Source organism: Salmo trutta, chromosome 20 (genome assembly GCF_901001165.1).
Source record: "Salmo trutta chromosome 20, fSalTru1.1, whole genome shotgun sequence".
In the NCBI taxonomy this organism is placed as follows: domain Eukaryota; kingdom Metazoa; phylum Chordata; class Actinopteri; order Salmoniformes; family Salmonidae; genus Salmo; species Salmo trutta.
In genome coordinates, this window is record NC_042976.1 from 7334875 (window position 1) to 7361860 (window position 26986).

Sequence of the window (26986 nt, forward strand, 5' to 3'; positions counted from 1 at the left end):
AACCGCCCAGCGACGCCTGGAACAACCGCCCAGCGACGCCTGGAACAACCGCCCAGCGACGCCTGGAACATCCGCCTAGCGACGCCTGGAACATCCGCCTAGCGACGCCTGGAACATCCGCCTAGCGACGCCTGGAACATCCGCCTAGCGACGCCTGGAACAACCGCCCAGCGACGCCTGGAACAAGTGCAGTTCAATAATGCAGCACATTCATACTTTTTTATTTTTTATAATGGTCCCCTGTGGGAATTGAACCCACAACCCTGGAGTTTCATGTGCCAATGCGATACCAATTGAGCCTCACGGGACCACATGTACTTTGGAGGAGGAAATGAAGCACTGCTAACGTCTCCTGTATGTTCATTAAGTATAGTGGCCCGAGGTCCGGTCTGACCTACACTACCGGACAGTTTAGGTCTACACATTCTAACAGCAGACTTGGTAACCTTGAGAGAGAGAGATGGCATAATACAACAATTTGTAAAGCAGAATAGCCTCAGGTTAAAGAAATACAACTAGGATGTTTAGCTATAAGAGTCTAGTGTGTTATGTAGCACACACTAAATACAAAAAAAGGCCAGACTTTCTTCCTCGTTATGATCCATAAACCAGTTGGTTTCCTTCCCAGCCTCCCTGGCCTGAATCTCTCCTTCCCAGCCTCCCTGGCCTGAATCTCTTCAGCAGCTTGCCATAGCCTACTAACCAGCTCTTATCCTCAGTATGGGATCAGACAGAGCATTTCATATGTAAACCATAATTCAACAGTATGTGGAGCAGAAGTAATGGGCCCTGCACGGTACTGTTAACATGGGAGAAAACTCCTCTTTTCACCCTGGGGTAATTACACACATTTTAATGCCAAAGAAAGGCTTTTCAAGAGATGCTGAGTGTTTCCGAATGATTCAGTCTCAGTTCTGACTTAAATCTGCTTGAAAATCAGAGACAAGTTTTGAATATTTCTGCCCAACCAAATTGACTGAACTGGAGCAAATTTGACAAATATCAATGGATATGTGTTGTGCAAGGTTGGTGGTAGACACTTATTAAAAATGATTCACAGCTGTGATGGCTGCCAAATGTGTATTAACTAAGGTGTGAAGATATTCCCCAATCAATACATCTTAATCTTTCATTTTCATTGATTTGGAAAATGTTACATCATTTTTTTTTCTCACTTTTATAACGTGGAGTAGATTGTGTAGATCAGTAAAACAAATCTAATTTACTCCCTATTTAAATTTAATTTTAAGGCAGAAAAAATGTGAAGACGGTGCAAGGCGTGTAGACTTTCACTAGGCACTGTGGCGAACAATACCCAAGAGTTTATAAAGTAGCCTATGCAGTCAAATAAGGGTCATAAGGAACAGCTATGATCAGGAACAAATAAAAATACTACATGACCAACTCCGCAAAAGGAAACTTGGAAGTCAGGGGGGGAATACACTATATATATATATATATATATATAAAAGTATGTGGAAACGCCTTCAAATCTGTGGATTTGGTCATTTCAGCCACACCCGTTGCTGACAGGAGTACAAAAAAATCGACCACATAGCCATGCAATCTCCATAGACAAACATTGGCAGTAGAATGGCCTTACTGAAGAGCTCAGTGACTTTCAATGTGGCACAGTCATAGAATTCCACCTTTCCAATAAGTCAGCTCTGCCCTGCTGGAGCAGCCCCCGGTGAACTGTAAGTGCTGTTATTATGAAGTGGAAATGGTCTAGGAGCAACAACGGCTCAGCCGCGAAGTGGTAGGCCACATAAGCTCACAGAACGGGACCGCCGAGTGCTGAAGCACATAATGTGTAAAATTCGTCTGTCCTCAGTTGCAACACTCACTACAGAGTTCCAAACTGACTCTGGAAGCAACGTCAGCTAAATAACTGTTTGGAGCTTCATGAAATGGGTTTCCATGGCCGAGCTGCCACAGACAAGCCTAAGATCACCATGCGCAAAGCTAAGTGTCGGCTCGAGTGGTGTAAAGCACGCCGCCATTGGACTCTGGAGCAGTGTAAAACGTGTTCTCTGGAGTGATGAATCACACTTAAACATCTGGCAGTCCCGACGGCCGAATCTCAGTTTGGTGGATGCCAGGTGAACGCTACCTGCCCGAATGCATAGTGCCAACTGTAAAGTTAGGAAAGGGCCTTCCCCACCAGTTTCAGAATGACAATGCCCCCATGCACAAATTGAGGTCCATACAGAAATGGTTTTCCAAGATCGGTGTGGAAGAACTTGACTGGCCTGCACAGAGGCATGACCTCAATCCCATCGAATACCTATGGGATGAATTGGAACGCCAACTGCGAACCAGATCTAATCGCCCAACATCATTGCCCGACCTCACTAATGCTCTTGTGGCTGAATGGAAGCAAGTCCCCTCAGCAATGTTTCAACATCTCGTGGAAAGCCTTCACAGAAGGGTAGGGGCTGTTCTAGCAGCAAAGGAGGGGACGAACTCCAAATTAATGCCCATGATTTTGGAAAGATGTTCGATAAGCAGGTGTCCACATACAGTGAGGGAAACAAGTATTTGATCCCCTGCTGATTTTGTACGTTTGCCCAATGACAAAGAAATGATCAGTCTATAACTTTAATGGTAGGTTTATTTGAACAGTGAGAGACAGAATAACAACAAAAAAAATCCAGAAAAACATGTCAAAAATGTTATAAAATGTTTTGCATTTTAATGAGGGAAATAAGTATTTGACCCCCTCTCAATCAGAAAGATTTCTGGCTCCCAGGTGTCTTTTATACAGGCAACGAGCTGAGATTAGGAGCACACTCTTAAAGGGAGTGCTCCTAATCTCAGCTTGTTACCTGTATAAAAGACACCTGTCCACAGAAGCAATCAATCAGATTCCAAACTCTCCACCATGGCCAAGACCAAAGAGCTCTCCAAGGATGTCAGGGACAAGATTGTAGACCTACACAAGGCTGGAATGGGCTACAAGACCATCGCCAAGCAGCTTGGTGAGAAGGTGACAACAGTTGGTGCGATTATTCGCAAATGGAAGAAACACAAAAGAACTGTCAATATCCCTCGGCCTGGGGCTCCATGCAAGATCTCACCTCGTGGAGTTGCAATGATCATGAGAACGGTGAGGAATCAGCCCAGAACTACACGGGAGGATCTTGTCGATGATCTCAATGCAGCTGGGACCATAGTCACCAAGAAAACAATTGGTAACACTCTACGCCGTGAAGGACTGAATTCCTCCAGCGCCCGCAAGGTCCCCCTGCTCAAGAAAGCACATATACATGCCCGTCTGAAGTTTGCCAATGAACATCGGAATGATTCAGAGGACAACTGGGTGAAAGTGTTGTGGTCAGATGAGACCAAAATGGAGATCCTTGGCATCAACTTGCCGTGTTTGGAGGAGGAATGTTGCCTATGACCCCAAGAACACCAACAACATTATGCTTTGGGGGTGTTTTTCTGCCAAAGGGACAGGACAACTTCACCGCATCAAAGGGACGATGGATGGGGCCATGTACCGTCAAATCTTGGGTGAGAACCTCCTTACCTCAGCCAGGGCATTGAAAATGGGTCGTGGATGTGTATTCCAGCATGACAATGACCCAAAACACACGCGGCCAAGGCAACAAAGGAGTGGCTCAAGAAGAAGCACTTTAATGTCCTGGAGTGGCCTAGCCAGTCTCCAGACCTTAATCCCATAGAAAATCTGTGGAGGGAGCTGAAGGTTTGAGTTGCCAGACGTCAGCCTCGAAACCTAAATGACTCAGAGAAGATCCGCAAAGAGGAGTGGGACAAAATCCCTCCTGAGATGTGTGCAAATCTGGTGGCCAACTACAAGAAACGTCTGACCTCTGATTGCCAACAACATTTTACATTTTTTTTTGTATTTTTTTTTTTTTTACACATTTTAGTCATTTAGCAGACGCTCTTATCCAGAGCGACTTACAGTAGTGAATGCATACATTTCATAAATGTTTTTCTCCGTACCGGTCCCCCGTGGGAATCGAACCCACAACCCTGGCATTGCAAACACCACGCTCTACCAACTGAGCCACCAAGTACTAAGTCATGTTTTGCAGAGGGGTCAAATACTTATTTCCCTCATTAAAATGCAAATCATTTTATAGCGTTTTTCTGGATTTTTTTGTTATTCTGTCTCTCACTGTTCAAATAAACCTACCATTAAAATTATAAACTGATCATTTCTTTGTCAGTGGGCAAACGTACAAAATCGGCAGGGGATCAAATACTTTTCCCCCTCACTGTACATTTGATCATGTAGTGTAACAAAGATATATCAAATGAACCAAATTGCAACCTCTGTTGACTGCAACACAAGGCATTGACAGTTCTTTTCTGCCCGAGTGAGCATTTTCTGTTCTTAATGGTTGTGCATGACTGTCTGCTGCGGCTGTGTATTTCCCCTTGTAGACAGGTAATCATGTAGGCCAGTGGTGTGTGGATGAGTAAGTATGAGCTGCAGACTGAGGCCTGTGGCCAGACAGACTAGATAAACCTGCCTGAGCTGCCGGTGTCATGTGTAAAAGAGCACATTTCACCCTTTTTTTCCCTTTTATTATTTCTTAGAAAGACTAGGCCTATGACTGAGTAATTACATAGAACTTGCCCAACCGAATACAACTTCCTAATTCATCACTGACTGACACTAATATCTTCTCCTCTCTCTAATGGTTCTTATTGTATAACGGTTTTACCAGGAATCATTGATAGATTTAAAATCAGTCTGTGCAACCAATTTTGATATGGCCTTGACTTGGGATGTAAATTTCAGTAAATTTTGTTATCGACTGTGCTTCTAACTTTAGTGTTTTCCCACAAATTGCAATTTAGCAAATTCACTGGTTAACAAAAAGGTTAAATTCATTTCAAACGGTAAAATGATGTGACCAACAGAGAGCTTAAAAAACATGCGACAATAGCGAGTCTATCATTTTTTTTTATTTTACCAAGTAAGTTGACTGAGAACACATTCTCATTTACAGCAACATCCTGGGGAATAATTACAAGGGAGAGGAGGGGGATGAATGAGCCAATTGTAAGCTGGGGATGATTAGGTGACCGTGATCGAATTTAGCCAGGACACCGGTGTTAACACCCCTACTCTTACAATAAGTGCCATGGAATCTTTAGTGACCACAGAGAGTCAGGACACCCATTTAAGGTCCCATCCGAAAGACGGCACCCTACACAGGGCAATGTCCCTAATCACTGCCCTGGGGCATTGGGATATTGTTTTTTAGACCAGAGGAAAGGGTGCCTCCTTCTGGCCCTCTAACACCACTTCCAGCAGCATCTGGTCTCCCACCCTGGGACCAACCCTGCTTAGCTTCAGAAGCAAGCCAGCAGTGGGATGCAGATTATAGAACATGAACCAATGAAGCAGAGAATGGAATACACACAGTCGTGGCCAAAAGTTGAGAATGACACAAATATTAATTTTCACGCCTCAGTTTGTATGATGGTCATTTGCATATACTCCAGAATGTTATGAAAAGTGATCAGATGAATTGCAATTAATTGCAATTAATTGTCCCTCTTTGCCATGCAAATGAACTGAATCCCCCAAAAAACATTTCCACTGCATTTCAGCCCTGCCACAAAATACCAGCTGACATCATGTCAGTGATTCTCTCGTTAACACAGGTGTGAGTGTTGACGAGGACAAGGCTGGAGATCACTCTGTCATGGTGATTGAGTTCGAATAACAGACTGGAAGCTTCAAAAGGAGGGTGGTGCTTCGAATCATTGTTCTTCCTCTGATAACCATGGTTACCTGCAAGGAAACACGTGCCGTCATCATTGCTTTGCACAAAAAGGGCTTCACAGGCAAGGATATTGCTGCCAGTAAGATTGCACCTAAATCAACCATTTATCGGATCATCAAGAACTTTAAGGAGAGCGGTTGAATTGTTGTGAAGGCGGCTTCAGGGCGCCCAAGAAAGTCTAGCAAGCGCCAGGACCGTCTCCTAAGGTTGATTCAGCTGCGGGATCGGGGCAACACCAGTACAGAGCTTGCTCAGGAATGGCAGCAGGCAGGTGTGAGTGCATCTGCACGCACAGTGAGGCGAAGACTTTTGGAGGATGGCCTTTTATTGAGCAACCCCATATTTGATGTCCATAATGGATAAATCTTAACAAAACCAATTGAATTCTTCACCAACCACATTATCTATAGAATCAAGGAGACCCTTAGAGTCACTCAAACTGTTACCTAAAGGAGTAAAGATTCTCATAAAAGTTAAGAGGTAATATCTGATAACTCTATCCTCAGAGGTTACCCCATGAATCTTAAGTTTCCGAAGTGTGTCGAGTTCCCCTCTCCTCTTTCCAAATTAAAAAGTATCCACTGTTCTTTTTGCCTTTTTTCAAGCCGTTGTTTTCTGAATCTTATGAAGGCTCCTCTAGCCTTTTCCTGATAAAATGTATCTAGTTGATTCTGTAAATCATTCAATTTAGCTCTCATTAAGATCAAGGTCTCTATCACTCCAGGGTTTTTAACTCTCCATATGTCAATTAAGTCCAGGCTTTGGCAGAAATTCACCAATTTGTTCACACCAATGTTAGGCCTATGGGGCAATCTATCGGTCTCATTATAATAAACCATATTTTAAATCCCCACCAACTATAATCTGACTGGATGGATATTTTCTCAGAAGACTTAAGAATTTCCTCAATAAGTAAGTCATTTGGAGGACTAGAACAGTATCCATATACATTACACAAATAATCTGTCCATGTGGTTGATGACTGCTACTAGGCAATGTCAATTGGTGTCCATTTGAGTAAACAAAAATGTCCCTTTGAAATTGTGTTCTAAAATTGCATCCCCAGCTGAATGATCAGTCCCGTAGGCCAAGAAAATGTCACTGCCCCACTGATTTTACCAAAAAATTACAGTCCTCTTCGCATGAATGCGTTTCTTGAACGAATACAAGATCTGCGTTGCAGTCCTTAGAAAACATAAAAAAGCTTTCCTCTTCAACCGGTTTCGTATCCCCCTGGTATTGATTGACAAACTTCCATATATACAAGTCCATATATACAAAATAGAAAGGAAAATCCTATGGAATCTCAACTCTACAATCTCTATAAAAAGGTGCATCCATGGTGCATACATGTATTAACAGAAGTCTTAACTTTTAAACCATAACACCGCAATTCAAAACTAGAATGCTCAGTTTGTTGTGGGGAAGGGGATTACCTTGTAAGCCTATCCGAGGGAGCAAATCACCCCGGTCAAATGTATTTTCTGTTGGCGAAAAAGGCTCAGATTCCCCTGTAGAATCCACCCTTTCCTTGATTACGGGCCTGTTGGACGTGAGGCCACAACTTTGCCGGTCCTGACCGGATCTACATTTTCTCTATTTCAGAAAGGCACTTTACTTTGCTTTCTTCTAAACTGCATCTCTCGCTGTGTGGAAAGCAAACTGGATGATGATCGAGTGGCTGCCGATGGCGCCGAAGGAGATGGCTGACGTTTTCCGATCCCGTAACCAATTGTGCTATCGTGTGTTTTTCTTTGAGTTATTTGTAACTTATTTTGTACATAATGTTTCTGCTACCGTGTCTTATGATCGAAAAGAGCTTCTTGATATCAGGACAGAGATTACTCACCCCATACTGGAGGAATACTTTTTTCTTTAACGAGGTGGATGGGAAGGATTTACTTCAGACGCCCGACAAGGCCCTCATCCCCGTCATTCGCAGGAGAAAGAGACGGAGGTATCAGGGATGAAGGTCCAGGTGCCTTGTAAGGATAAGTCGCCGAGAGGGTAATCAACCTTTACCATCGGTCCTATTAGCCAACATACAATCAAATCGATAATAAAATAGACGAACTACGATCACGTATATCCTACCACCGGGACATTAAACTGTAATTATCTTTTGTTGAAACTGAGTCATGGCTGAACGACGACATGAATAACATAGATCTTGGGGGTTTTAAGCTTTTTCGGCAGGATAGAACAACGGCCTCTGGTAAGTCAGGGGGTGGCGGTCTAAACTCTCTTGGTAAATAGAGTGGTATAGACCACACTATTTACCAAGAGAGTTTATCTGTATTTTTCGTAGTTGTCTATTAGAGGTCGACCTATGATTTTTCAACGCCGATACGGATTAATGGGCCGATTGTTTTTATTTATTTGTAATAATGACAATTAAAACAATACTGAATGAACACTTATTTTAACTTAATATAATACATAAATACTATCAATTTAGCCTCAAATAAATAATGAAACATGTTCAATTTGGTTTAAATAATGCAAAAACAAAGTGTTGGAGAAGAAAGTAAAAGTGCAATATGCGCCATGTAAGAAAGCTAACGTTTAAGTTCCTTGCTCAGAACATATGAAAGCTGGTGGTTCCTTTTAACATGAGTCTTCAATATTCCCAGGTAAGAAGTTTTAGGTTGTAGTTATTATAGGAATTATAGGACTATTTCTCTCGATACGATTTGTATTTCATATACCTTTGACTATTGGATGTTCTTATAGGCACTTTAGTATTGCCAGTGTAACAGTATAGCTTCCGTCCCTCTCCTCGCTCCTACCTGGGCTCGAACCAGGAACACATCGACAACAGCCACCCTCGAAGCAGCGTTACCCATGCAGAGCAAGGGGAACAACTACTCCAAGTCTCAGAGCGAGTGGCATTTGAAACGCTATTAGCGCGCACCCCGTTAACTAGCTAGCCATTTCACATCGGTTACACCAGCCTAATCTTGGGAGTTGATAGGCTTGAAGTCATAAACAGCGCAATGCTTGAAGCACAGCGAAGAGCTCCTGGCACAACGCACGAAAGTGCTGTTTGAATGAATGCTTACGAGCCTGCTGCTGCCTACCACCGCTCAGTCAGACTGCTCTATCAAATCATAGACTTAATTATAATATAATAAAAACACACAGAAATATGAGCCTTAGGTCATTAATATGGTCGAATCCGGAAACTATCATCTCGAAAACAATTTTTTTCTCCCTTTCAGTGAAATACGGAACCGTTCTGTATTTTACCTAACGGGTGGCATCCCTAAGTCTAAATATTCCTGTTACATTGCACAACCTTCAATGTTATGTCATAATTACGTAAAATTCTGGCAACTTAGTTTGCAACGAGCCAGGCGGCCCAAACAGTTACATATACCCTGACTCTGCGTGCAATGAACGCAAGAGAAGTGACACAATTCACCTGGTTAATATAGCCTGCTAACCTGGATTTCTTTTAGCTAAATATGCAGGTTTAAAAATATATACTTCTGTGTATTGATTTTAAGAAAGGCATTGATGTTTATGGTTAGGTACAGTCGTGCAACGATTGTGCTTTTTTCGCAAATGCACATTTGTTAAATCATCCCCCGTTTGGCAAAGTCAGCTGTCTTTGTTAGGAAGAAATAGTCTTCACAGTTCGCAACGAGCCAGGCAGCCCAAACGGCTGCATACACCCTGACTCTGTTGCAAGAGAAATGACACTTATTCCCTAGTTAAAAGAAATTCATGTTAGCAGGCAATATTAACTAAATATGCAGGTTAAAAATATATACTTGTGTATTGATTTTAAGAAAGGTGATGATGTTTATGGTTAGGTACACATTGGAGCAACGTGTACCTAAGCGATTATATGCAACGCAGCACAGGCTAGATAAACTAGTAATATCATCAACCATGTGTAGTTAACTAGTGATTATGATTGATTGATTGATTGATTGTTTTTTATAAGATAAGTTTAATGCTAGCTAGCAACTTACCTTGGCTTCTTACTGCATTCGCGTAACAGGCAGGCTCCTCGTGGAGTGCAATGTAAAGCAGGTGGTTAGAGCGTTGGACTAGTTAACCGTAAGGTTGCAAGATTGAATCCCCGAGCTGACAAGGTAAAAATCTGTCGTTCTGCCCCTGAACAAGGCAGTTAACCCACCGTTCCTAGGCCGTCATTGAAAATAAGAATGTGTTCTTAACTGACTTGCCTAGTTAAATAAAGGTGTTAACCGATGCTGGCACGAAGACCGCATTCAATGAGCTGTATACTGCCATAAGCAAACAGGAAAACGTTTATCCAGAGGCGGCACTCCTAGTGGCCGGGGACTTTAATGCAGGGAAACTTAAATCCAGTTTACCTCATTTCTACCAGCATGTTAAAATGTGCAACCAGATAATTTTTTTACAATATTTTTTTTTTTTATTACAAATTTAAAAAATTTAAAAAAAACACTCTAGACCACCTTTACTCCACACACAGAGAGCGTAAAAAAAATTGCAGTACAACTGAGGCCAACAGCTAGCTGGCACTCTCCCCACTGGCCTCAGGTAAACCCTTAACCAGTAATTGAAAAACTACCCAATTCTCATACTTGAGTAAAAGTAACGATACCTTAATAGAAAATGACTTGAGTAAAAGTGCAAGTCACCCAGTAAAATAGTACTTGAGTAAAAGCCTAAAAGTATTTGGGTTTTAATATACTTAAGTATCAAAATTAAATGTAATTGCAAAAATATATTTAAGTATTAAAAGTATAAATTAATTTCATATATGCTTATATTAATCAAACCAGACAGAAGTTGTATTTATTTATGGATAGCCAGGGGCACGCTCCAACACTCAGACATAATTTACAAACGAAGCATGTGTTTAGTGAGCCCACCAGATCAGAGGCAGTAGGGCTGATCAGGCATGTTCTCTTGATAAATATGTGAATTGGACCATTGTCCTGTCCTGCTAAGCATTCAAAATATAACAAGTACTTTTGGGTGTCAGGGAAAATGTACAGATTAAAAAGTACATTATTTTCTTTATGAATATAGTGAACCAAAAGCAGGCAAAAATATAAATAGTAAAGTACAGATACCCCCAAAAAAGACTTAAGTAGTACTTTAAAGTATTTTTACTTAAGTACTGCCACTAACACACTACATGCTCTCTAAGAGCCACTTAAGCCCTATCACGTGTAGACCTGGAGTACTCTGCCTACTCCAGATTCATTTCAAACTTACAGGTGACAGCAACTAAGGGCCAGGAAATGATGAAATCCCTCACGATCAAGTCAACACGGGATCCTCATGAATGCTTAATTGGTTTGTCATAGTATTACTGCCCTCACATGACATGCAGTTCATTGTAGGACATATAGGATAATGAAGTAATGCACACCTGTGTGTTCTGCTCACCATCACCAGTGCCAATCCATGCCATAGGCCTAATGCTCAGGCACAATTCATGGGAGCCTTTTCCCATTACCCATATGAATGATTTATTGACCCACATGCAGTTGCCTGCAATGGTCACACATACCACCACTGGCAGCAACACCACAATGGTCACACAAATACAGAAAAAAAAAGAAAATGTAGAAAAGAGAGAGAACAACGCTTCGCCACAATTTGTGGATGGACTATTCAGCCAAAATCCTTTTTTTCACAGCATGTTGAAATAACACGAGGTTTGGTCAACTTACCTTCAGATATGATCCATAATACTTGGTTACAAAGGGACTGTCACACTGGCTGAGGACTGTTATTTCCTGTTGAATGTCTTCGATTTCATCCTCAGCCTCCTCCAGGTCAATTATCTTAATGGCCACTACTTTCTGAGTCCGATTGTCAACGCCTTTGAACACCTCTCCAAAAGAGCCTTTCCCTATCCTCTCCAGCTTGGTGAACAGCTCCTCTGGATCAGCTTTAAAGTTCTGAGGGAAGGAGAGAAACAGGGCTGTGGTAAGGACAGCAGAGCAACATTCAAATCACAGGTAAAGAAGGACCGTGCGATCAAGAGATTAAGCATAGAATAAAAACCTATGATTGTAGCCCATGTCTGGGTTTAAATAATAGTCTAATAAAAAGCATGAGCTGGCATAAAAAGTTAGAGTTGCTGACTAACGATGCGTAAACTGTACGCTATAAAAGACAGTTGAACCCTTTATATACAAGCTCCCAGTTTTATTGGGTAAACCACCAATGTCGCAGCATCACTGTGCATTCTTCAGGGTGATGTCATGAATGCTTTGAACCAGGTTATGTAGACAAACAGCGCAATTAGTGCAACCAATGACAATAGTGAGAGGTGTGTCATAGTTATTAGGGCGGTGAGAAATGTAAAAATGAAACTTAACAGGCTGGGCATACGAAGGATGATTTCCACAGAGCTGGTACTGTGTGTTCCCTCAGTGAGCGATTGAACGGCCAGCTGATGTTATCTGGGCCAGTGGCTTTGTAGACTGATATTTGTTTTATATATCCTATGAACATCTGCTTCCTGTATAACCAAATGAACTTCCCCTTGTGCTAGATATAATGTTCACACAACAGCTCACCTTCCTCAGTACAAAATCCAGACTACCAAATATACAATTAAAAAAAATATATATAAAAAAACTAGGGCTGTCCCCAACAACAACAAAAATCTTGGTCAACCGAAAGTCATCTGTACTTTCGACTAGTCTATTGGTAGAATTTTTTGGGGGGTGTATAGACACCCTATATGTTTTAATAAAATCTACTATAGGCAGAGTTTGATACTTTAAAAACATACGGTTTGATGAAATATGCCTCAAGAGGGCGCCTGAGATCTAGAAGAAAAAAACCTTAACCTGACCCAACTATTCTCCTCCCACTCCTGCTGGCTTTCGCAGATTCTGCCATTACCCTCCTGAAGTTGCCGGTAATAGCCTACACGAGGAGTCGGCAACCACTCATGTCGAATGCCAATTTATCTTACCATTTTTACTGATATGCATGCCAGTTATGGTTTTCATATGTACATTTGTGAAACCGTTTCATTTAAATGAATAATAACGTCTTCATATCTTAAAATCATTGTCATGTGGTTAATCAAAATTTGATCCAAATCTAAATCAAAATGACAAACCTAAAAAGTAACTTTATTGCCAACTATGTAAAAACAGGCTACATAAAGCAAAAACAACAATAAGAAAACATTGTAGTCTGGTGACCCATGAGGTGGGTTTCCTCTGACATTGGTGCGGCTGGCATCCGGGTTAAGCGAGCAGTGTGTCAAAAAGCAGTGCGGCTTGGCAGGGTCATGTTTCGAAGGACGCATGACTCTCGATTTACACCTCTCCCGAGTCCGTACGGGAGAGGCAGTGATGGGACAAGACTAACTACCAATTGGATATCACGAAATTGGGGACTTTACAGCCTTATTCTAAAATGGTTGAAACTATTTTTCCCCCATCAATCTACACACAATGCCAAAGAGAAAACAGGTTTTTAGAAATGTTTGCTTATTTACTAAAAATAAAAAACAGAAATACCTTATTTACATAAGTATTCAGACACTTTACTATGAGACTCAAAATTGAGGTCAGATGCATCCTGTTTCCATTGATCATCCTTCAGATGTTTCTACAACTGGATTGGAGTCCACCTGTGGTCAATTCTATTGATTGGACATGATTTGGAAAGGCATACACCTGTCTATACAAGGTCCCACAGTTGACAGTGCATGTCAGAGCAAAAACCAAGCCATGAGGTCAAAGGAATTGTCTGTAGAGCTCAGAGACAGGATTGTGTCGTGGCACAGATCTGGGGAAGGGTACCAAAAATGTTCTGCAGCATTAAAGGTCCCTAAGAACACAGTGGCCTCCATCATTCTTAAGTGGAAGAAGTTTGGAACCAACAAGACTCTTCCTAGAGCTGGCCGCCCGGTCAAACTGAGCAATCGGCGGAGAAGGGCCTTGGTCAGGGAGGTGACCAAGAACCCGATGGTCACTTTGACAGAGCTCCAGAGTTCCTCTGTGAAGAAACTTCCAGAAGGACAACCATTTCTGTAGGACTCCACCAATCAGGCCTTTATGGTAGTGGCACGCAAGCCACTCCTCAGTAAAAGGCACATGACAGCCCGCTTGGAGTTTGTCAAAAGGCACCTAAAGACTCTCAGACCATGAGAACCAAGATTATCTGGTCTGATGAAACCAAGATTGAACTCTTTGGCCAGAATGCCAAGCGTCCCGTCGGGAGGAAACCTGCCACCATCCCTACGGTGAAGCATGGTGGTGGCAGCATCATGCTGTGGGGATGTTTTTCAGCTGCAGGGAGACTAGTCAGGATCGAGGGAAAGATGAACGGAGCAAAGTACAGAGATCCTTGATGAAAACCTGCTCCAGATCTATCAGGACCACAGACTGGGGCGAAGGTTCACCTTCCAACAGGACAACAACCTTAAGCACACAGCCAAGAGTGGCTTCAGGACAAGTTTCCAAATGTCCTTGAGTGGCCCAGTCAGAGCCCAGACTTGAACCTGATCTAATATCTCGAGAGACCTGAAAATAGCTGTGCAGCCACGCTCCCCATTTTTCAGCTGTGGTGGCGGGCTGGGGGGGGATACCTACTATCTAGGGAAAGGGGGATTCCTCGTCAGTTGTACAACTGAATGCATTCAACTGAAATGAGTCTTCCACATGTGTTCAGGGAGCGATGAGCCTCAGGGTGCAGACTGACTGCAGTGGACCACGCAATCTGGTGGTGCAGCTGGGAGAGGATCAAACTCATGCTTTTTATAGGGATGTTTTAGCAGTGGTGATAAACCTGACTGTGGAGGTTCCCAGCATGTGGAGCCTGTAGTCACAGTGTCCAGTGTTGTTTCTCCCACCAGAGCTTGAGAGGATCTGCAGAGAAGAATGGGAGAAACTCCCCAAATACAGGTGTGCCAAGCTTGTAGCGTCATACACAAGAAAACTCGAGGCTGTAATTGCTGCCAAAGGTGCTTCAACAAAGTACTGAGTAAAGGGTCTGAATACTTATGTAAATGTGATATTTCCGATGTTTTTATTTTGTATAAACAAAACAGTTTTGGCTATGTCATTATGGGGTATTGTTTGTAGATTGAGGGGATTTTTTTTTTAAATCCATTTTAGAATAAGGCTGTAATGTAACAAAATGTGGAAAAACTCAAGGGGTCTGAATACTTTCAGAATGCACTGTAAACAGTACCAGCACCCAAAATGAGTACCGGAACCTATTTCAGCCCAAGTCAAGCACTGATAAGAAGTAATCAGAGGCCTATTTTATGACGTTTCCACTGGATCAGAGCATGACATTTTTTGCTTTCACGCTGAGTGGTTATCAAAAGGAAGTGAGCTGGAAAGATTTTTCAAAAACATTGAGGAACTATTGTAAATTCTCAATGGATGAAGGGTTACATACTCTGCTACATGATAAGACTATTAAGGCTCTGTTCAGTTACTAATGCTTCACTGGGCCAATCACAGAGAGCTATAATACAAAGGATTCTGGGGGGGGGGGGGGGGGGGACCAATAATATCATCATTATACCCCTGAGAAACTCAAGCAGCTTGAGGAATTCATTCTAAACACCCGTAACAACCAATAGGTGAACAGCACCACTAATCCTATGGCTTTAGTTTGGCCTTGAAAAACAAAGCAGTCTTTCACACTTTCTGCCCTGCAATAGTGACTCTTTGGTCACTTGCCTTTATCCATTTTTGTCAAATAGGCTTATGTTTCTGTAAGTTAGGCTATCAGTGTTTCCCTTAGGATGATTTTCAGCAGTGGTGGCGGGCTGGAGGGGATACAGTGAGGGAAAAAAGTATTTCATCCCCTGCTGATTTTGTACGTTTGCCCACTGACAAAGAAATGATCAGTCTATAATTTTAATGGTAGGTTTATTTGAACAGTGAGAGACAGAATAACAACAACAAAAATCCAGAAAAACGCATGTCAAAAAAGTTATAAATTGATTTGCATTTTAATGAGGGAAATAAGTATTTTTTTGTTGTTATTCTGTCTCTCACTGTTCAAATAAACCTACCATTAAAATTATAGACTGATCATTTCTTTGTCAGTGGGCAAACGTACAAAATCAGCTGGGGATCAAATACTTTTTTCCCTCACTGTACCTACTATCTAGGGAAAGGGGGACACCTAGTCAGTTTTACACCTGAATGCATTCAACTGAAATGAGTCTTCCACATTTAACCCAACCATCAATCAAAGAGGTGCGGGGGGTTGCCTTAATAAACATCCACGTCATCGGCGCCCGGGGAACACTGGGTTAACTGCCTTGCTTAGGTGCAGAACAACATATTTTTACCTTGTCAGCTCAAGGATTCGATCCAGCAACCTTTCGGTTACTGGCCCAACGCTCCAAGGCCAGTGAAGTGGGAAATTGTGAAGCAGCTCAACCTAACAAGAAAATCCCAATATGATAAATAGTGAGAAAATCTCTTGGAGTAAAAAAAATCTAAATATCAATACGGACAGTGAAAGAATAGAACCAAGGCTTCCTCCATAAAGATGGTGAATAGCTTGGAGCAGGAACACAACACCCCCTCCCCTCAGACAAGCCCTCTTTCCCCCCCTGTGGTCTACAAAGGAGGGGATGGTCCTCTTCACGCTTGACATTACAATTCACTTCCTGCACTGCAACGATTAACTGCCTGAAGCACTTTTGTTGCAAATTATGGAACGGCACATTATGCTGCATGACAGAAATAGTGCGAAAGAACATTTCCCAGTGACAATACTTTGTTTTATAGGCGAACGACGTCCAATTAATTTCACTACAGGCATAAAGATATCATATCCCTATACACTAATCGCAATTTGATACCCATTATTGGACATTCTGGAAAGAGAGCATAACTTGATTTGCTTGCACTAGAATTATAGTTTAATTTACCATAAAAACAATGCTGAACAGCTAGCCTATTGTTCTCATAACAACCCCTGGAGAACGTTGTAAATCTGCTCCATTAAAAAAAGAGGCAAAGAGACTACTAAGAAGAATAAAGCCTGTCACAACTGCAGAGCGGTCATCTAGGTGAAAAATCATCCTATTGAGTCTGACCTCGATGGGAAAAACAACACTGGACACTGTGACTACAGGCTCCACATGCTGGGAACCTCCACAGTCAGGTTTATCACCACTGCTAAAACATCCCTATAAAAAGCATGAGTTTGATCCTCTCCCAGCTACAACACCAGATTGCGTGGTCCACTGCAGTCAGTCTGCACCCTGAGGCTCATCGCCCCCCCCCCGCCCCATATACACACACACTCCACTTCTCCCTCTGGGTCAGCTCTACCCAGGCCAAGCCTGAATGAACCAGGTTGCCACCATTCAGGAGAGGACAGTACAGTGGTGAAACATGGCTCTATTCATGCAGCTCAAGGCTATCGCGCGGTGGTGCCCCATGAGAACGACAGTCATATGTCCATTGTCGTAATGGGGAATGACCCAGAGACCTAGTTGTCTTATAAGATAAGTCATGTCCTGGCAGCTTTCTTGTTGACTGCCTGCACTGGAAAAATGTCAAGAATGTTTAAGAGGAAAGATTTACTTTCCACTGCCTCAAAACTGGCAGGCACCTCAGTCACATGTTGCTGTTTTGCTTTCATGTTTCCTCGTTGAATAAAAGGTGTTTAGTGGTTGAGCCATTGAGTCGTGCTTAAAATGTATTGCCTTTCTGAGTAATCACAATTTATCACTAGCCACTTTATATTATATAATATTTACTTACCCTACATTACTCATCTCTTATGTAAATACTGTACGCTATACCATCTACTGCATCTTGCCATCTGATGTAATTAAATGTATCACTAGCCACTTTAAACAATGCCACTTTATATAATGTTCTCATAACCTACATTGCTCATCTCATATGTATATACTGTACTCTATACCATCTACTGCATCTTGCCATCTTGATGTAATGTATCACTAGCCACATTAAACAATGTCACTTCATATGATGTTTTCATACCCTGCATTGCTCATCTCTTATGTATATACTGTATGCTATACCATCTACTGCATCTTGCCATCTTGATGTGATGTATCACTAGCCACTTTAAACAATGTCACTTCATATGATGTTTTCATACTCTGCATTGCTCATCTCATATGTATATACTGTATGCTATACCATCTACTGCATCTTGCCATCTTGATGTGATGTATCACTAGCCACTTTAAACAATGTCACTTCATATGATGTTTTCATACTCTGCATTGCTCATCTCATATGTATATACTGTACTCTATAACATCTACTACATCTTGCCTATGCCGTTCAGCCATCACTCATTTATATATACTTTTATGTACATATTCGTATTCATTCCTTTACACTTGTGTGTATAAGGTAGTTGTTGTGAAATTGTTAGGTTATATTACTTGTTAGATATTACTGCATGGTCAGAACTAGAAGCACAAGCATTTCACTACACTTGCATTAACATCTGCTAACCATGTGTATGTGACAAATACATTTGATTTGATAAACAATTAATGTGCATTAGCGTACCACTACAGGGAAAGCATTTCAGTTGTAGCTCAGGATTTGGCTTAAATGGCAAACACTTAATGTTCTAGCAACATGCTAAATAGTTTATATATTGTAAAACAGATGCTTAACTTTGCCATCCAGTCTACAGGACTGTCAGAGACAGACTGCACCACATGGGGCCAATCTGGCCACATGTCTGTTCAACATAAATATGGCTCTATAGATTGGCCTGATCAGTGGGCCTTTTTCTGGTGCAAAGAATCCAATACTTTGTGTCTTTCCATAGTTGGCTAGCTAAGTGGCTAGTTAACGTTACCTAATAAACTAACACAGCTAGTGAGGATGTGATCATAAATAAAGTCGAGTTACTGATCACGTAATCGAGTCAGTATCGTTAGTAAGGTTAGCTGGCTAACAAGTTTGCTAAAGTATTGCAAAGAAATTGAGGGAGACCGACTACTTGATGAACTAAGACAAAAATCTTACCTGCAACCCTGGAATGCCACTCTGAACCGGGGAATGTGCCATGTCGTCATAAAATAAACAATCAGCAAAATTCGTACTCAGTTGACGCCACTTTCGTTTGCTAGCTAAATGAGTTACTGTAGCTAGCCCAAATCGGAGGAGAGTGCAAAGCTGTTTATGTCCAGCTAATGATACCTTGCGTTATAGGAATTATAATGCCGGATTTAGTCAAAGTCCCTAGCTATCATGGAATCAGCTCAAAAACATTGCTTTTTTTTTTTTTTGTTTAGCTGCAATGTCTTGGAAGTTGTGCCTCTTCCGCAGATAGCAAACTAGCTAACGTTAGCAAGCTAAATCTTCAACAGAAGAACAAACTAGGCTCTACAGAAGTCTCACCAAAACCTTAAATGTTTTCGAGAATATCCGATGAACAGTGAGAATAATATAATAAATTGAGGATAGTTGTCTCATTTGTTGCGCTGTCCTCATCACTTTTCTCTATTGCCCTCCGCCATTTTGATAGCTGTCATTCTCACATTAGGGGGGAACCCTTCAGAAAAACTACAGCCGTGCGCAGCGAACCGGAATACTCCTACAGGGAAGCTCCCAAGCAAATCAACACCCACGCCATTGGCTGTTCGATAGCCAATGGGCTCTCAGCAACACTTCCACCGCCGCGTCCGAAAAGACCGCATATCGCGTCCGAAAAGACTGCATACCGCGTCCGAAAAGACCGCATGCCGCGTCCCAAAGCGGCAAAAGTAGCGAGCTAGGTACTGATGGGAGACCCTGTAGAAATCCAGCCAACTCCGATATGACTGACAAACATTGACGTATATACCATGCTATGTAAACTGAGCCATGTAGCTAACGAATTAGAAAGGATTACTAGTAAAATTTCAGGTTTTTAGATACACAAACTACAGTTATGCTGGTAATGGATTGCATCTCTCTCTCACTCCCAACTTTCAGTCTGTATAGTTGCATTGTGTCCCGTTACCATGATGTCCCACAAGGCAAGGGGTTGACAACAATGATGTACTATGTTTAATAAAACTTTAATAAATATGTCTATCTATGTTTAATAAAGCTGAATTGTTGATTGATATGACTTGAGTTGTCTCTTCTTACTAAACTTCCTGGTATGGGTTTTGAATATATGAATACCTTAATTATCTGCCAATCAGCTGCCCCTGTGTCTTCCCCTCAGAAATACACTTGTTGTGAGAAGAAACATATTGGAGAGAGAGAGAGAGGTAGGTTAAGTCTCAGTGACTGATGAAAAAAGTAAAAAATATATATATATTTGTCTAGGATTTATGACCCGTCATTACAATGGACTTGTATGTATTGTAAAACATTACAATAGCTTTTGGTTGACAGACAAGTCTGAGAGCGCTTGCTATACATCACTTCAGCAGTCTGAGTTAATTCACCTCAGAGAGAGTGCTCTCGATAGGCCTACTGGAGGGGACTGAGCGATTTGGTGGCCCGTTTAAAACAAAGACTGTTGAGGGGCTCCACTAACCCCAATTTGGTAATTGAAGAAAAATATGATTGTGGGGGAGGTAGAGGCGGTTTATAAGGTAAAGGACATGGGTGAGGTAAAGGTAGAGGAGTGAAATGATATGCTGTATTTGTTATATTCTTCCAGAATGGAATTCTTGACAAGTATCTTTTTAAATTAATTAAGAGAGAGCACTATCAAAAGAAGTCGTGGGGCAGAGGTAGAGGTGGTTGAGGCTGAGGAGTTCATCGAAAGCTACATGCGTGACCTTGATGGGTTGGTCATAATGTCTGCAAAAGTCGTGAACGACACAAGGCCAGAGGAAAGTCAACACGGCAGCCACATGACACCAGGGCAAACAGCTGTAAACTCTCAATGTAACCTGTTATACCTCTTCTGTCTTATTGTTCCATTTAGGGCCTCATGATTGAAGGAGGTGGGGCCCATAAAGGAAGTCTTCTGTGCTGGTTCCACGTCCTGCAGATAAAATAAGATTAGGATTACATTTATGTGTTTGACCTATACACCCATCAATATGGTTTAGAACCAAACATTCCATATCTAGGGCGGTTGTACAATTATTGGACAATAAACAAACAAAGTTTATTAGGAAATCCCAAGTAGAAGTGAAGAGGAATGAGTGAATTTTATTGAAAAGAAAAGCATTAGAGAACATTTCTGTTTACAGCAGAAAAGTGACTTTCTGTTAAATAAAAATTAAAAACCCATTGCTTCCCAAATATAAAATGATTTCTTTAACATTTGAATAAACACTCAAATGGTAAAAGCTTCATATAACTTCCCCAGTAGGTCTCTGAATAAACACTAGAATTGCTTTGAAAAGAAGGATGAACATAATCTTTACAATGTATTATTGAACCCAACACAGCAAGACACTACACCTTGCAAAATACAAATATTGCACTCCTTTTTTATATACATGAATAAACAGCTTGGAATATACTTATATGCAATGGCTTTAAATATATATATAAAAAAATCCCATTCTAAGACATTTAAGTGATTAAGGTTGAATGCTAACTTTTTCATAGGAGGCTCTTTTTCCAATAAATTGCAGCTTTGTAGAAATATAACAAGTCTTCGTGTACATGTACAGAGAGATGAATGCCAATGTATGCAGCATATATTTAAGCAATAAGGCACCTCAGGGGTCTAGTATATGGCCAATATTCCCTCGGCTAAGGGCTGTTCTTATGTACGACGCAACACGGAGTGCCTGGATACAGCCATTAGCCGTGCTATAATGGCCATTTCCCACGAACCCCTGAGGTGGCTTATTGCTATTATAAACTGGTTACTAACGTAATTAAAAAAGTAAAAATATTTGTTTTTGTCAGCCAATCAGCATTCAGGGCTCAAACCACCTGGTTTATAATGTTGGTCAAGACATCAATACATAGAAAATCACTTGAAGAGTTCAGAGCAGAAGACAAATGATCGAAACAAACAGAGATCAAAATGAGACGACAGAAAGCTGATGAGGGCTAGTGACATCACATGCACATTTCTGTCGCTTTAAGGATCCCTATGGGGACAGCTCCACAGGAAACACTACCAGTGATGTCATATACAGTGGCAAGAAAAAGTATGTGAACCCTTTGGAATTACCTGGATTTCTGCATAAATTTGACATACAATTTGATCTGATTTTCATCTAAGTCACAACAATACACAAACACAGTGTGCTTAAACTAATAACCCCCAAATTATTGTATTTTTCTTGTCTATATTGAATACATAATTTAAACATTCACAGTGTAGGTTGGAAAAAGTATGTGAACCCCTAAGCTAATGACTTCTCCAAAAGCTAATTGGAGTCAGGAGTCAGCTAACCTGGAGTCCAATCAATGAGACGAGATTGGAGATGTTGACTAGAGCTGCCTTGCCCTATAAAAAACACTCACAAAATTTGAGTTTTCTATTCACAAGAAGCATTGCCTGATGTGTCCCATGCCTTGAACAAAAGAGATCGCAGAAGACCTAAGATTAAGATTTGTCGACTTGCATAAAGCTGGAAAGGGTTACAAAAGTATCTCTAAAAGCCTTGACGTTCATCAATTGTCTATAAATGGAGAAAGTTCAGCACTGTTGCTACTCTCCCTGGGAGTGGCCGTCCTACAAAGATGACGGTAAGAGCCCAGTGCAGAATACTCAATGAGGTTAAGAAGAATCCTAGAGTGTCAGCTAAAGACTTACAGAAATCTCTGGAACATGCTAACATCTCTGTTGACGAGTCTACAATACGTAAACCACTAAACAAGAATGGTGTTGATGGGAGGACACCATGGAAGAAGCCACTGCTGTCCAAAAAAAAACATTGCTGCACGTCTGAAGTTCGCAAAAGAGCACCTGGATGTTCCACAGCAGTACTGGCAAAATATTCTGTGGACAGATGAAAAAAAAGGCACAGCACAGCACACCAACACCAAAACCTCATCCCAACTGTAAACTATGGTGGAGGGAGCATCATAGTTTGGGGCTGCTTTGTTGCCTCATGGCCTGGACAGCCTGCTATCATCGAAGGAAAAATGAATTCCCAAGTTTATCAAGACATTTTGCAGGAGAATGTAAGGCTAGCTGTCCACCAATTGAAGCTCAACAGAAGTTAGGTGATGCAACAGGACAACAACCCAATAGACAGAAGTAAATCATCAACAGAATGGCTTGAACAGAAGAAAATATGCCTTCTGGAGTGGCCCAGTCAGTCCTGATGCTGTGGCATGACCTCAAGAGAGCGGTTCACACCAGACATCCCAAGAATATTGTGGAACTGAAACAGTTTTATAAAGAGGAATGGCCCAAAATTCCTCCTGACCGTTGTGCAGGTCTGATCCACAACTACAGAAAATGTTTGTTTGAGGTTATTGCTGCCAAAGAAGGGTTAACCTGTTATTAAATCCAAGGGTTCACATACTTTTTCCAACCTGCACTGTGAATGTTTACACGGTGTGTTCAATAAAGACATGATGAATAAGCCCACCATGCCTCAAGTCACCCCCCCCTTCTCTCTGTTCATGTAGCATTCTTTTAGTTCATCCATTCTCATGGATGAATGCCCCTGGTCCCATCCTCCACAGAGTGACTGTACTCTATACAACAGTGTAACACGGTCCTTTGACCTGGCCCATCGGAACAAGCCAGAGAAGGTGTGAGAGAAAATTAACAGAACATCAATATTGTCTCAGTTTAGCCAGAAGCAAACTGGATGATAAGGAGAACAGAAAAGCAAGAATGGCCACTTATGGCAGCGCTGGCACAGAGCGTTGAGGTCAGGAGTCAGCCAATCCCTGTGGGTCTCACACCACAGAGGAGGAGTTGGGCATGCCCACGATGGTGGCACCACTGATGACGTTGAAGATGTGCAGTGAGTCTGGAAGAACGCTCTTCATGCCATCCTCCACTGGAATGATCTGGACGGGAGCGATGGAGGGTGTTCACGATTATGTTAAAAGTACAAATTATTCTTTCAGACAACTTAGTGAGAATAAATCACATGTATTAAAGCCCATGCCAAAGATGTTTTACCATCCAATCTGCTCATGTCAGCACAAAGGAAAAACAGAGGGAAAAGGGGGTTATCAAATATCACAATAGCATGAAATATAAAATTACTATGAAATCCCAATGCCCTACTAATAATAATTGTTACTTTCATAATAATACTCAAATTAAACTGTTTTACCAGTATTGCAATCAAAACAAACACAACAGATTCTTCCAAAATGTACAAATAATCAAAAAACGGCTGATGAACAAACAATGATGGATCCCAATGTTTGTTACGCTAGTAGATAACTCATGCTTACTGGCTCGTGCATGATGGCGGACAGCTCTCTGGCCAGGTCTCTGTAGTTGGCCTTCATCTCGTCATGGTACTCCTGCTGGTCCTCTTTAATCAGCCGCTCGTTGATGCCCAGGCCATGGCCACACGCCTCCACAAACTGCCTGCTCCACAAAAGACCAGTGTCATACATAGTCAGCCACCTGAGCCACGGCCTGTTCACCCCGCTACATTCCAGAACGCGAGGTCAGTACAGGTGCATCAAAGTTGGGACCGAGAGACTGAAAAACAGCTTCTATCTCAAGGCCATCAGACTGTTAAATAGTCACCATTAGCCGGCCCCTGCCCGGCAACTACCAGGTTACCCTACCTTGCACCTTAGAGCCTGCTGCCCTATGTACTGTACATAGTCATGGAACACTGGTCACTTTAAAAATGGATCACTGGCCCCTTTAATAATGTTTACATAGTGTTTTACCCACTTCATATGTATATACTGTATTCTAGTCATTGAACACCTGTCACTTTAATAATGATTACATACTGTTTTACCCACTTCATATGTATATTCCTGTTAAGACCTATCCTATTTTACAATGTGTACTTTAACAACTCACCTGAAGACCTCTTTAAGTTGTTTGACACTGTTGTCAGGGTACTTCTTGGTGCTGGCATCATCCAGGAAAGCTCGGGCATATGCGAGGGGACCAGCATTTACCTATAGATTAAAGGAAAATGTATTTTAGATTCACAAGTTGAGGGATGTTTTTACCATATAGAACAAGTTGAGGGATGTTTTTACCATGTAGAACAAGTTGAGGGATGTCTTTACCATACAGAACAAGTTGAGGGATGTCTTTACCATGTAGAACAAGTTGAGGGATGTCCTTACCATACAGAACAAGTTGAGGGATGTCTTTACCATACAGAACAAGTTGAGGGATGTTTTTACCATGTAGAACAAGTTGAGGGATGTCTTTACCATACAGAACAAGTTGAGGGATGTCTTTACCATATAGAATAAGTTGAGGGATGTCTTTACCATACAGAACAAGTTGAGGGATGTCTTTACCATACAGAACAAGTAGAGGGATGTCTTTACCATATAGAACAAGTTGAGGGATGTCTTTACCATACAGAACAAGTTGAGGGATGTCTTTACCATACAGAACAAGTAGAGGGATGTCTTTACCATACAGAACAAGTTGAGGGATGTTTTTACCATACAGAACAAGTTGAGGGATTTCTTTACCATACAGAACAAGTTGAGGGATATCTTTACCATGTAGAACAAGTTGAGGGATGTTTTTACCATGTAGAACAAGTTGAGGGATGTCTTTACCATATAGAACAAGTTGAGGGATGTCTTTACCATGTAGAACAAGTTGAGGGATGTCTTTACCATACAGAACAAGTTGAGGGATATCTTTACCATGTAGAACAAGTTGAGGGATGTTTTTACCATATAGAACAAGTTGAGGGATGTCTTTACCATACAGAACAAGTTGAGGGATGTCTTTACCATACAGAACAAGTTGAGGGATGTCTTTACCATATAGAACAAGTTGAGGGATGTCTTTAACATACAGAACAAGTTGAGGGATGTCTTTACCATACAGAACAAGTAGAGGGATGTCTTTACCATACAGAACAAGTTGAGGGATGTTTTTACCATACAGAACAAGTTGAGGGATGTCTTTACCATACAGAACAAGTTGAGGGATGTCTTTACCATATAGAACAAGTTGAGGGATGTCTTTACCATACAGAACAAGTTGAGGGATGTCTTTACCATACAGAACAAGTAGAGGGATGTCTTTACCATACAGAACAAGTTGAGGGATGTTTTTACCATACAGAACAAGTTGAGGGATTTCTTTACCATACAGAACAAGTTGAGGGATATCTTTACCATGTAGAACAAGTTGAGGGATGTTTTTACCATGTAGAACAAGTTGAGGGATGTCTTTACCATATAGAACAAGTTGAGGGATGTCTTTACCATGTAGAACAAGTTGAGGGATGTCTTTACCATACAGAACAAGTTGAGGGATATCTTTACCATGTAGAACAAGTTGAGGGATGTTTTTACCATGTAGAACAAGTTGAGGGATGTCTTTACCATACAGAACAAGTTGAGGGATGTCTTTACCATGTAGAACAAGTTGAGGGATGTCTTTACCATATAGAACAAGTTGAGGGATGTCTTTACCATATAGAACAAGTTGAGGGATGTCTTTACCATGTAGAACATCTATTGAATAAAATAGTTGAATGGGTAAAATGAGAAAGTGTCTGTGGTTTGTGAGGACAGAGGATGTGGTTTTTGAGGACAGAGGATGTGGTTTGTGAGGACAGAGGATGTGGTTTGTGAGGATAGAGGATGTGGTTTGTGAGGATAGAGGATGTGGTTTGTGAGGACAGCGGATGTGGTTTGTGAGGACAGAGGATGTGGTTTGTGAGGACAGAGGATGCGGTTTGTGAGGACAGCGGATGTGGTTTGTGAGGACAGAGGATGTGGTTTGTGAGGACAGAGGATGTGGTTTGTGAGGATAGAGGATGTGGTTTGTGAGGACAGCGGATGTGATTTGTGAGGACAGCGGATGTGGTTTGTGAGGACAGCGGATGTGGTTTGTGAGGACAGAGGATGTGGTTTGTGAGGACAGAGGATGCGGTTTGTGAGGACAGCGGATGCGGTTTGTGAGGACAGCGGATGTGGTTTGTGAGGACGGCTGTCTGTACCTGGACACTGATGCTGCCCTGTAGTTTCAGCTGCAGGCGGATCATGTCCACCTCGCTGGTGGCAACTAGCTGTCTCAGCTCGGTCAACCTCTTGCTCATCTCATCTATAGCCACCTCTATGGGGTTCAGGTCTGTGTGGTGTTGGTACATCACCGCAATACGCTTCTTCACATAGGGGAAACAGTGGGTTGCTATGAGGGAG

At 41.7% G+C, this 26986-nt stretch overlaps 2 protein-coding genes across 10 annotated transcripts in view; both read right to left on the reverse strand.

Moving 5' to 3' along the window:
- LOC115155495 (serine/threonine-protein kinase 24-like) overlaps positions 1-19439 on the reverse strand; it is a 36920-nt gene extending 17481 nt beyond the window's left edge. Inside the window, exons 1-2 of the mRNA XM_029702145.1 lie at positions 18755-19439; positions 11456-11686 (exon numbers count right to left, since the gene is read on the reverse strand). Of these exons, the coding sequence (XP_029558005.1) occupies positions 11456-11686; positions 18755-18796 (273 nt within the window). The 5' untranslated portion in view covers positions 18797-19439. The remainder of the gene's footprint in view (positions 1-11455; positions 11687-18754) is intronic.
- Positions 19440-23175: 3736 nt separating this feature from the next.
- The window catches only part of LOC115155496 (dedicator of cytokinesis protein 9-like), a 178773-nt gene continuing 174962 nt past the window's right edge, over positions 23176-26986 (reverse strand). For all 9 annotated transcript variants that reach the window (XM_029702157.1, XM_029702150.1, XM_029702156.1 and 6 more), the window contains 4 exons: positions 26785-26975; positions 24660-24760; positions 24068-24206; positions 23176-23671 (listed from right to left, as the gene is read on the reverse strand). In XM_029702157.1, the coding sequence (XP_029558017.1) occupies positions 23558-23671; positions 24068-24206; positions 24660-24760; positions 26785-26975 (545 nt within the window). In that variant the 3' untranslated portion in view covers positions 23176-23557. The remainder of the gene's footprint in view (positions 23672-24067; positions 24207-24659; positions 24761-26784; positions 26976-26986) is intronic.